Source organism: Empidonax traillii, unplaced genomic scaffold (genome assembly GCF_003031625.1).
Source record: "Empidonax traillii isolate 1590-97213 ecotype Southwest subspecies unplaced genomic scaffold, ASM303162v1 scaffold2267:size29891, whole genome shotgun sequence".
Taxonomy (NCBI): domain Eukaryota; kingdom Metazoa; phylum Chordata; class Aves; order Passeriformes; family Tyrannidae; genus Empidonax; species Empidonax traillii.
In genome coordinates, this window is record NW_020957460.1 from 3,793 (window position 1) to 15,117 (window position 11,325).

Sequence of the window (11,325 nt, forward strand, 5' to 3'; positions counted from 1 at the left end):
GGGAAGACCCCCGCGAGGACTACCCGGGCCCTTCCTACAGGCCCGCCAGCCCCCTCCTGCGGAAGGACAGCTATTACCACGAGCAGTTCGGCCGCCCCGCGCCCCACGAGCGGGAGTACGGGCGCCCAGCTTCCCAAAACAGGGAGTACGGGCACCCAGCTGCCCAGAACAGGGAGTATGGGCACCCACCTTCTCAAAACAGGGACTACGGGCACCCAGCTCCCCAAAACCGGGAGTACGGGCGCGACCGGGAGTACGGACACCCGGCTTCCCACGAGAGGGATTACGGGGGCCTGGCCTCCCACGACCAGGATTACGGCCCTCCTGACTCTTGGGAAGCTGCCGAACCTGATTTTAGCTCCGCAGATATCCTGGGGGACTTCAGGTCGCCGGGGCTCATGGACGAGGAGTTTGGCGGGGCGGAAGACCAGGAGTACGACGCGGAGTTCGGGGTTCAAGACAGCGAGTTCCGGCCCCCTATCCGGAGGGGGGTCGTTGGCAGGGGGAGGATCCTGAGGGGAAAGCGGCTCACGAGGGGCGTGGTCAAAGCTAAGGTGTTCAAAGGGGAGGTCAAAACCCCCCTCAAGAAGTGGGACGTGAAGAAACCGCAGCCGGGCCTCGATCCGCAGGCTCCGGAGCAGCCCCTGGAAGCCGCCGAACGACCCAGCCCGAGGCCGGTGCCCGTCCCAAAGCTGCCCCCACGACCCAACCAAAGGCCGGCCCTGGCAGCCCAGAGACCCATCCTCAGGCTCCCCAAGCCTGCCCACGTGTTCAGGAACCTCAACTTCGACCTGGTGGATAAGTCAGACATTTTTTCCACGTTCGGGGTGGAGATTATCAAGTGGGCCGGGTTCCACGCCATCAAAAACGACGCCGAGTTCTCCCGGCTCTTCGGGGCTCTCTTCGAGCTGGAGACGGAGACCTGTGCCAAGATGCTGGCCTCCTTCAAGTGCTCCCTGAGGCCAGAGCACAGGGATTACTGTTTCTTCACCATCAAGAGCCTGCAGCACGCCGCCCTGAAAACCCCCAAGGTGGACAACGAGTTCCTCAACATGCTGCTGGACAAGGGCGCCGTGAAAACCAAGAACTGCTTCTTCGAGATCATCAAACCCTTCGACAAGTACATCATGAGGCTCCAGGACCGCCTCCTGAAGGGGGTCACCCCCCTGCTCATGGCCTGCAACGCCTACGAGCTGAGCATTAAGACCAGCGGCTTCGGGAACCCCCGGGAGATGGCCGGCGCCTTCGAGACCACCGTGTCTCTCTGTCGCAAGTCCCTGGCTCTCCTGGGCCAGACCTTTGCCCTGGCGTCCGTCTTCAGGCAGGAGAAGATCCTGGAGGCCGTGGGGCTGCAGGAGATGGCCCCGGCCCCGACGCTGTTCCCCAACTTCGACGACTCCACCCTGTTCGGAAGGGAGTACATTGAGAACCTGAAGGCTTGGCTGGAGAAGAGCGGCTACCCCATCCAGATGAAGAGGCCCGAGCCCGAGGCCGCGGAACAGCTCAAAGCAGCCTCTCCTGACACGAAAGGTAAAAAGGGAGGGAACTGCTCTGGTGCTTTTTTTTGTGGTTTCATTAGGTCAGGAATTGCTAATTGTGGGGATTCCGTGTAAATCCCCAGCAGCCGAGGCAGGGAGTGAATGCTCTCTGTTGCTTCCTCCCTCCCCTCTCTGGCACGTGCCGATACCTTAAATCCAGGATTTTCACCTCGTGCCCCTGGCAGCCCCTCCAGCCTCACCACCTCGAGGCAGGGAGGCCGGGGCCAACCTGGAACTGGCTTCATTACAGAGCAAGTATTTGCATATATGCAAATTTGGAGGTGTTACCATCCCCACTCTTATCAGATCCAGGTGTGGGGTTTTTTTTGAGATGTTTATATCCTCTCATCTACAGGAACACTCACCCTCCACTACATTAGGCCAGCGAGTTCCTCCTCCCTAAAACATTCCTGCTCATCATTCCAACCATCTGTTTGGTTTTTTCCTGATTGCACTTCAGATCCTCTCTCAGGGGGGTCCTGCAGGGCTGACACCGACTGACTGATCCCTTGGAACTTGCCCTTTCAGGGCGAGTGTGCAAATGAACTCGTTTTGCACAAAATCCTTTTTGGTGCAATAAGGAATGGCCTTTTTAAGGAGGGCTTAGCTTGCCCAGGGTTAGCCTGCTTTTCATGATAGTTAAAGTGTAGAGGTTTCCTTCATTTACTGTAGTTTTGGAAGGGTGCGTTGGGAAGAGTGTGGTGATGGGTCAGGCAGGGGATCCTGCCCCTCCACTCGGCCCTGGTGAGGCCACATCTGGAGAGTTGGGTTCAGTTCTGCTCTCCACACTTCCAGAAGGACAGGGAGCTGCTGGAGAGGGTCCAGCAGAGGCCACAGAGATGATTTGGGATCTGGAGCATCTCTCTGATGAGCAGAGAGTGGAGAAGGAAAGGTTGAGGGATGATGCCATCAATCCATAAATATCTCCAAAGGCTGTCAGACGATGGGGCCATAACTCTGCTCATGGTGCCCAGAGACAGGACAAGGAGTGATGGCCAGAAACTAAACCACAACAAGTTCCAGCTCAGCTTCTGTCAGTGGAAGTGGCAGAGCTGCTTCCAGGGAGGGTGAGGAGTCTCCTCTCTGTGGACATTCCAACCCCCCCTGGATGTGTCCCTGTGCCACCTCTCTGCCAGGTGACCCTGCCTGGGCAGGGGGATTGAACTGGGGCATCTCCAGAGCTCCCTTTCCAGCCCCTCCTATCCTGGCATTCTGGGATCCAAGTGCAGCCTGCTTTCTATGAACATGTTGAAAAACTGCAAATATCAGCATGTCAAAGAATAAAAAAACCCAACATATCCATACTCTGGTGACAAGAATAATCAATGACTGGCTTTGATTGTATTTTGTGTCTTCCCACAGTCCCACAACGAGCTGATAGGAAAGTTGTGGAGACAATTGAGCAGCTGGTGAAGAGCATCGTGTCAGGAACCTTGTCTGCCAAGGACAGGAGCGCTCAGAAGAACTGCCCTGAGTACTGGTGGGTGTGTTTGAACTGTGTGTTGTGATGCTCCCCCCTCCGGTGGAGATGTTTGGGATAGGTTTAATTAGGCTCGCTGTTTCCACGGCAGGGAGATCAAAGCCTATTGTCTGTTTAATCAGATTATTTTGGGAGATGCTTCCTGAGCCAATTACGCTTGCTGGTATCCCTGGAAATGGGCCTGGTGCTCCTGTTGTGTGGAGCAGCTCACGTTTCCTTTTGATGTGTCAGTAACCACTGTCTCTGTCAATCCAAAGGCAAGGTGTTAAAAAAGCAAATTTGCATTTGGGAGGTGAAAAAAAGTAAATAAGTGTGGCTGATGGAAACACCCAGGAAGGTAACAGGCCTAGGGGTTTGGTGTTCCACGAGTAACGTGGGAAAGGGAAAGCTGAGACACTTCCAAGCACGATAATCTTTTCATATGACAGCATCTCCTCGTGTGTGAGCTGCACCAGGGCTGATTAATTACCGCCCAGATGATTTGTGTCAAACCCCCTCCCTTCTTTATTTGCTTGGCACACTTTCCTGCCTGCTTCAGACGTGGAATTGGCTGTTCTTCCAAGAAAAACCTGCTCAGGCTCAGTGCTGAGCTTGTGATGCTTTCAGCCCAGCTCTCATTCCGTTCCTGTGATTTTTAATTCAGGTTCCTGTCTGATGAGGACAGCCTGGAGTACAAATATTACAGACTGAAGCTGTCAGAGGCGCAGAGGAGGAAGGAGGAGGGTGGGGAGGGCAGGACCCCAGAAGAAGCCGCCACAGAGTCCATCAGGGCCCTGCTCTACGCCAGGAAAATTGCAAGCATTAAGAGAAGGCTGTTCAAGAGAAAAAGGCCTGGAGGGCTCCCCCAGCGTGGCACCCGAGGAAGGAAGGTGAGGAGAGCAACCATAGGGACACAGACTGTGCTTTCAGCTGGGACAGTGCTGAGGCACCAAGACAAACATCTTCCAGGTCCAGCCCAGCCCAAGGTGTCGGTGGCAGGATCCAGCCTGTCCCACAAGAACTCTCCCCTCGGCACCAGCTCGTCCCCACAGGGTGCCCCCAGCTCCGAGGGCTCTCTGCCACCAGAGGAAAGGGCAGACCCTGAGGATTTACCAGCACCACCAGAGCTTTTCCCGCCGTTGGCCTCTCAGTTTCCTGATGGTAAGTGAAGATTCGGGATCATATCAGTGATAAGAGAAAAACTGCCTCGAGTGTTGTGCTGATTTCTGGTTTCTTTTGCTGAAGTTGATAGTTCTCGAGTGTTCTGACCTCCCAGCGGGGCAGGGCTCGCAGGAAGCTGACAGAACATTTGGTTTCTTGCAGTGGATGCCAAAACCATGGAAACTGCAGAGAAACTTGCCAAGTTTGTTGCTCAGGTAGGACCAGAAATCGAGCAGTTCAGCATAGACAACAGTGCAGATAACCCAGACCTCTGGTGAGTAACTGCACCTTTACCTGTGTCAGTGGGGCTGATCAGGAACCTCCAAATGCTCCCCTCCCCTGGAATTGTTTGCTGAGCTGTGTGTTTTTATCTGGTGTGTTTAGGAACAGAGGATTTGGGGCAACACTCCCTGTTGTCTGCAGCACCTCCCGAGAAGGGGAAACGCTCCTCCCAAATGCACATCCCTTTCTTTTATACGCTGAACAATCAGCTGGAATCTTGAAACAGTGCCCTGCCAGCCCATTTTTTAAGATCGTGCCCCTGAGTTCTTTCCCAGCACGGTTTGGGAAGTGCTGCTGAACACCAGAATCGGGGAGAGGAATTGCTGTTTGTGGTGCCTGCTGTCAGGGAACCCCGCAGCTCTACACCTGGAAATGACCTCCCCAAAATTAACCAGAGATTGATTTCTAATGCCTTGCTTCACTCCAGCTAAAAGATGATCTTTCTCTGATACTCTTTTGACTGTTTTGGTGGTTTGTTTGTTGTTTTTTTTTTCTGCTCAGGTTTCTACAAGATCAAAACAGTTCTGCTTTCAAATTTTACCGGATGAAGGTCTATGAGTTGTGTCCCTCCATCAACTTCAGTGCTGTGTCTGAGGCAGCTGAGGCTGGGGAAGGTGCCAAGGCTGGAGAGAGGAATTTGGATCTTTCAGAAGAGGAAGAGGAGGAAGAGGAAGAAGAAGAGGAGGAGGAAGATAACGAGGAGGAAGCTGAGTTTGAGGAGGACATTTCCCAGCCCTTGGAAGAAATGGAGCAAGCAGAGGAGGGAGACGAGGAGGACGTGTCAGCAGGTAGAAGTGTGGAAAACCTAGATGAAGAGATGGTTTCCAAAACAGGAGAGGAAATGTCAGCAGGTGAAGTGCAGCTTTCCAGCTCCTCTGATGGTGCTGTACCAAATCTGTCGACACAGGCACCGACTCCTGCCCCCGGCACCCCCTTCCCTCGCAAACGAATCAGCAGCAAGTCCCTGAAAGTTGGGATGATCCCTGCCTCTAAAAGGATCTGCCTCATAGAAGAACCAAAAGGTGGGTCTCGTTCAGCAGAGAGCTCGTAGGCAGCAGTAAAGAACTCCTGGATTTCAGGTGCTGCTTTTGCTGGTCGAAAGAATTCGGGTACAGAAATGAAAAAAAACAACGTTTGCGCTCTAAATGTCCATTAAACTGAATAAATCACGTGACAGTTCTTCTGTCATGGTGCAGTGCAGGGTTTGAATCAGCCATACATCTCTTGAGCATCTCTTTAATGCCTTCTCTTCTTTTTTATTCTGTTTTACTCTGATCTTTCCCGTTGGTTGTGACTTTAGGCGTCGGGTTAGAGCTGAGATGTTCGTTTTGGGTGGTCTTTTGGAGTCCTGCATCACAAAGGTTTCTCTTCACAGCTGATGTGTTGTTTTGTTTTTTTTTTTTTGTCCTTGGTCTGCCTTGCAGTGCACGAGCCTGTCAGGATTGCTTATGACAGACCTCGGGGCTGCCCAGTGACAAAGAAGAAGAAGGTAAAGGACCCCTTTGCTTTGCAGCTGCACCCTGAGAATCAGCTCTGCTGACAAGAGGCAGCCCCAAAAACTTGCTCCTTGCCACGAAATCAAACCCAAACCTGCAGAACCCGGTCCTGGAGATGTCTGGGCTAAACCTGAGGGGAGCTGTGACTCCTCCTAATAAACCTGTTTGGAATACCTGTCTCAAAATGAAACATTCCATTGAATAGCTGGGGGTTAAAAAAAAAAATACACTGTAAAGAAATGGGTGTTTTGCTGCCCGAAAAACAGGCTGCAATTTCCCCAAAATTGGTGAGATACTACTTGGCTGCTTCTGTGTTTGCAGCGGGGCTTCAGTCATCGGATCATTCAATATCTATTTATTTAAAAAAAACAGAAGTACTTTTTCAAATACAAAGGGCTGCCATTTGCCATAATCTTAACAATGCAGTTAAACAATTTGAGAGCCTGAAATGGATGTTTTTTTGGACTAGCAAGGCAGGTATTACCCTTTGATTTTATTTTTTTTTTTCTTTTTCTGTGTAGCTGCTGAAATGCTACTGGGAAGCTATTTCTGTATATCCAGAAATTCAAACACACCCAGTTTTTGGAGGGGTGGGGGTGGATTTGAGGGGTGGGTGTTTTGTGTGTTCTTTTTTCACGATCTCCCTTGGATAACAACCCACCTTTTTGTTGTTCTGTTGTCTCTCCTCTCCATAGAAACCAAAAGATTTGGAGTTCTCCCACAAGAGGCTGACACACAGGAACGTGGGTTTCCAGATGCTGCAGAAGATGGGCTGGCAGGAGGGGCACGGCCTCGGCACACGAGGGAAAGGGATCAGAGAGCCCGTAAAAGTGTATGTAATGGGAACACAACGCCCTCCAGAGCCTCTGGCAGCTCTGGAAAAGCCTGGGAGTACTCACAGTAGCTTTGTCAGGGATTTTTAACCCGTGGGGGATCTCCTTGCTGCCACAGCAGGCCCAGTAGAGTGCAGATGGGATTTGGGAATGTCACACATTGGTAGGTTTAGGCAGCTCATTTGTTGGCACTCTTGATTGTGTGGTTCATCCCACTGCAGGAGGAGAGAGGTAAGTGCACCTGCCACGAGGTAAGTGTGTCTTCTCCCTTTAAATTTTGAGGGGTTTTTGATCTTCATTTTGTCATTTAAAGTCGCTGTCTCCGGTGCCCACTGCTGCCAGAGGATGGATAATATCTCCTCGTGGATAATCCCTCCTTCCCTCCCCAGCTGAATAAGGAGCAGAACGTTTATTTCTCTCTGAACCCACATAATTTATTTCCCTCTGAACCCACACAACCAACTTTCTGCCTGTGGTTTAACGAGTCTTTTTTTTTCTCCAGGGATTTCTGTGCTCTCCTCGTGCCTTGGCCACTTAAATGGGTTATGAAATTATTTCATTCCAGCAGCCATAATTGTATTTCCATGTTTCCTCCTTCAGCAGGGAAAAGACAGTGAGGAAGCAGCTCATGCCACCTGTAGCTCAGCACTCTTAGAACTTTGGGGGTTTTTTACCTCCCCAAAAAAACCTCTTGGGACCAAATATATTTGTTGTTTCTGTAGCTCCTGGCTACAAGTTTTGCAGCTCATTAATTGTGTGTGGTCTTGACAGCCCAGCACATTCTGCGAGGTTCTGGCCACCTCTAATTTTGAGTGGGGGAACACAGAGGTTTTCCAGCTTTCTTCTGGCAGGGGGGGTTTGCACGTTGAAGGGGGAGGTGGGGATTGTTTTAGATGATCTCTGCTCCCAGACCTCTGCTCCCCTTCTGCCCCAGGTGAAGCAGAATGACTTTCCTCTTGAGTTAGGACTTGAATTTTGACTTTCCTCTTGAGTTATGACTTGAATTTTGACTTTCCCCTTGAGTTATGACTTGAATCCTGACTTTCCCCCTGGAATTCTGACTTTCCCCTTGAGTTGTGTCTGGGTTGGAAGCTGTTGTTTTCTCTTTCTTCTGCTCGTTGTGCCATGTCCCGGGCTCAGAGTGTTCTAACTCTCCATTTTGCTCCCTAGGGGTGCTACCTCTGCAGGGGAGGGCTTGGGTGTTGCAGGGGAAGAAAATAAAGAAGATGCATTTGACGTTTTCCGTCAGAGAATGATACAAATGTACAGGCAGAAAAGAGCAAGTAAATAGGTAGGTGCTGTGGCCACGCCTGGGTGTAATCATTGCTGCCAACATTAACTCCCAGGGCTGTTGAAACCCTCCCCTTCCAAGAAATCAGTGCTGTTCCCATGAGTGTAGCTGGCTCGTTGGTTTTTTTTTAACCTTTCACCAGAGTCCAGACCTCCAGTGAAGTGCTTTGAACTGCTGAATTACCCCAAATCTTGCTTTCTAGGTTTGACATAAGAGACTGGCTGGCTAAAAAAGTGCCTGGAAATGTAAAGCTGCTGTGGGAAAGATCTTCAGCAGAGCATGAAGAGCACTCTGGTCTCTAGTAGTGGACTCGAATGCTAATGTATTAAAACATCCTCCAAGAGTCAAGTTAGTCTTGTGTTGTGCAAGCTACACTTGGGTGTCTCATCTTCTGAGGAAGAAACAGCTGGTTTGGGCTCAGAAGTGCCTGTTTTTACCTCTCTCTGTCTCTCTCTCTGTCTCTCTCTCTCTCTCTGGCCAAGTTTACCTGTTTTGGGATGTGATTCTTCACCAAAAAAAAACCCTCAAATAAGTGAGAACCCTGAGGGACCTGCTTTGGTCCTGGTCCTTTCCGAAAGGAAGAACCTGCTGAGATCCAGATCCTTTGCAGGGCAGTTCAGATTTTGTGACCCTGCATTTTGCTGAGGGGGGGGGTTCCATCTTCCCCCCCACTTCTGCACAGAGCAGCTTCCTTCCCTCCCCACGCCAGTTTTTAAGAAGAGCCTCCACCTGTGGGTTTATTTTGGGGTGGGAATCCAGACTTTTTGAGTGCAGGGTGAGCAGCTGAGCCTCCTCCAAGTCTGACACCACCAAACCCTTCCTTGGAAACCTCGGCTGGGAAGAGGTTTCTCATTCCAGTGAACAAGCTGTGCAGTTTTTTAAGTGTCCTTTTTGTTTTGACACCAATTTGGCAGCTCTCTCCCCCAAGTTTCTTTTCCTCCTCCAAGGAGTTGTAAGTCATGGGCAGGTGCAGTTCACGTGCCTGCAGGAAATACTGAAGGAAACGCTTGGAAGTGGATCATCAGTTTTATAAGACCACCAGCTCAGAGAGTAATTTCTCTTAAGCATTTGCTTGGCACGAGTTCTTTGACTGAAAAACCCCAAGACAAAAAAAAAAAACAAACACCTTGTACTTTTAAGGGACTATTCCAGAATTTACTGAAAGAGAAGACTGGATTAATGAACAAAACCTGGAAGATTTAACAGTGTTACCAAAACCAACCCTCCGAGGTCTGATCCTTCATCTTTTCCCTGGCTTGCCCACCACTGGGGCATTCCTGAGAGGGGACAGAATTTAACCTGTCTTAAAAACCAGCCCCAGGTGTTCACTGGAGTGTGACAGTGCCCAAAACCTGCTGCACTCTCCCAAAGAGCTGCTCCTGGGCTGACCAGCAGCGAGTCCTGGCGTTCCCATCCTTGCAGAGCTTGTGGCAAAACCACTGGCAGCACCCACGAGGAGGTGTGGCAGCATCTCCAGCTCCTGGCAAGTCTGCAAGGCAGTGTCTTCTTTGGTCACCAACTTGCCTGTGCCTGCTGTTTAAAGGCCCTTTTTCTGCTCTTCCTCCACCAAAACCTGCTTGCCAGGGAGTTGTCTCCACGTCCAGTCCCCAGCAGCAAATTCTCCTTGCCTGGCACCAAGCACTGTTAGTTTATCAGTGCAAGTTGAGTTTTATATTTTAATTTTTTTTTCCCCTTTTACTGACTTTGAAACCAAAAGGAACAAGATCACGGTGTTGTGTGCGATTTCCTGCTCCCTCAGTTTTAGTTGCCCTGAAGCACCAAATCACTGAAGGACCCCACGGGGAAACCCACTGGTGGTTCTGGTTTTCCCATGAGCATCACATGAGCCTTCACCTCTAACAAAGGCCGTGAATCCCAATAAGTTTATCTGGTTGTCAGACTCGAGGGCCCCTGAGAGCCCAGAGGTTTCTTACAGGCTGGTTTTGGACCTCAGGCTGCTGGGAAAATCATCGGTGCCAGCAGTGGGTGCTGAGCTGTTTAACTCCTGTTTGGGTGTGGTTTTCACTGCCCCTCTCCCCTTTCTTTCCTGGGCCTAATCGGTGTTAAAACTCGAGCCTTCTCCCAGTGCCAGTCTGGCTTAGAATAACTGGTCCCAGCACTGTTGGCCTCTTGATTTATTGCTCAGCCCCACCCCAGAGGGTTCAGCTTTCCTCTTAGCCCAGGGACAAACCTGCTACCCCTGGTTTTGAATTCCCTGCACGACTCCAGTTCACCTCTTCTTTCCCATTTACATTTTGGAAAGATTTCTTTGCTATATTACGTGTCCCACACCCCCTCTGCCCCCCCTCCCCTCCTTTTGGCTTTGACCTGCCTTTTGCAGGCAGCTTTGAGGAAGTCTGTTAGGTGCTTTTGTAGGTGTGAAACGTTTGTGATGCAGACACTTTGCCTTGCTGGAGGTTTTTACAAGCTTCTTTTTCTGTCATTTTAGTTCCAGGCTCTCTTCCATGAAGACTGCAAGCTTCAGTGAACATTTTAAACTAACTTCAGTGGTGTGTCTGCTGTCTTTTGGTTGGGTTTTGCCATTAATCCTGTAGAGAATTTGCTCGTTTCTGTCCCGTGCAGATGCAGCAGTGCTAAGCCAGTGGCAATGCTTATGTTCTGGATAACTGACATTTCCCTGTAGTGTAAGTAAAAAAAAAAAAAAAAACAAACACAAAAACCCCCTGTTAGCATTGTTAACCTTTTAATAGCTGCAATAAATGTAGAACTTAACACAACCTCTGGGTTTAAATGTTTTCTTTGCTTGTGAATTTGGCCATTTGGAAGAGATATGCATCCTTTTGGCCCTGGGGGCCTGTCCCAGCAGTGTTGAAGGCAGGATTTTTGGAGTGGATTTTTCTGGGAAGGTTGCCTCTGTTCTGTGCTGCTGAATGTCTCTAACCTTGAGAGAACCCACTAAATCACTTCTCAGTTCCTTTCTCACGTGGCTTTTGGTGCATTGAATCCGTCCCCACAGCCTTACTGTCCACAGCTGGAATGCCAGAGTTTCCCAGGAATTAACCCTTTTTCTTTCCGTGCCTCTGGGGTTTTTACTGTTGCCTTTCAATCCAAAAATTCTTTTTTTGTTTGTTTATTTTTACTTTTTTTAAGGCAGGAGGGGAGGGGGAAACTGCAGAGAACTGCAATTTTTAACCCTCATGCAGCCACTTGTCCCCAGGGTGCAGGGACAGTCCCTGGGCGAGTTCAAGCCCTGGCTACACCTTTTTCCCTCCTTTTCCTTCAAAAATTTAGGATAATTGAGGAC

General features: G+C 50.2%; 1 protein-coding gene across 1 annotated transcript in view; it reads left to right on the forward strand.

Moving 5' to 3' along the window:
* The window catches only part of SUGP2 (SURP and G-patch domain containing 2), a 12,397-nt gene extending 1,603 nt beyond the window's left edge, over window positions 1-10,794 (forward strand). Inside the window, exons 2-10 of the mRNA XM_027909626.1 lie at window positions 7-1,530; window positions 2,901-3,018; window positions 3,662-4,158; window positions 4,321-4,432; window positions 4,942-5,462; window positions 5,865-5,929; window positions 6,632-6,768; window positions 7,940-8,060; window positions 10,510-10,794. Coding sequence (XP_027765427.1) covers window positions 7-1,530; window positions 2,901-3,018; window positions 3,662-4,158; window positions 4,321-4,432; window positions 4,942-5,462; window positions 5,865-5,929; window positions 6,632-6,768; window positions 7,940-8,060 — 3,095 coding nt within the window. The 3' untranslated portion in view covers window positions 10,510-10,794. The remainder of the gene's footprint in view (window positions 1-6; window positions 1,531-2,900; window positions 3,019-3,661; window positions 4,159-4,320; window positions 4,433-4,941; window positions 5,463-5,864; window positions 5,930-6,631; window positions 6,769-7,939; window positions 8,061-10,509) is intronic.
* The last annotated feature ends 531 nt before the right edge of the window (window positions 10,795-11,325 follow it).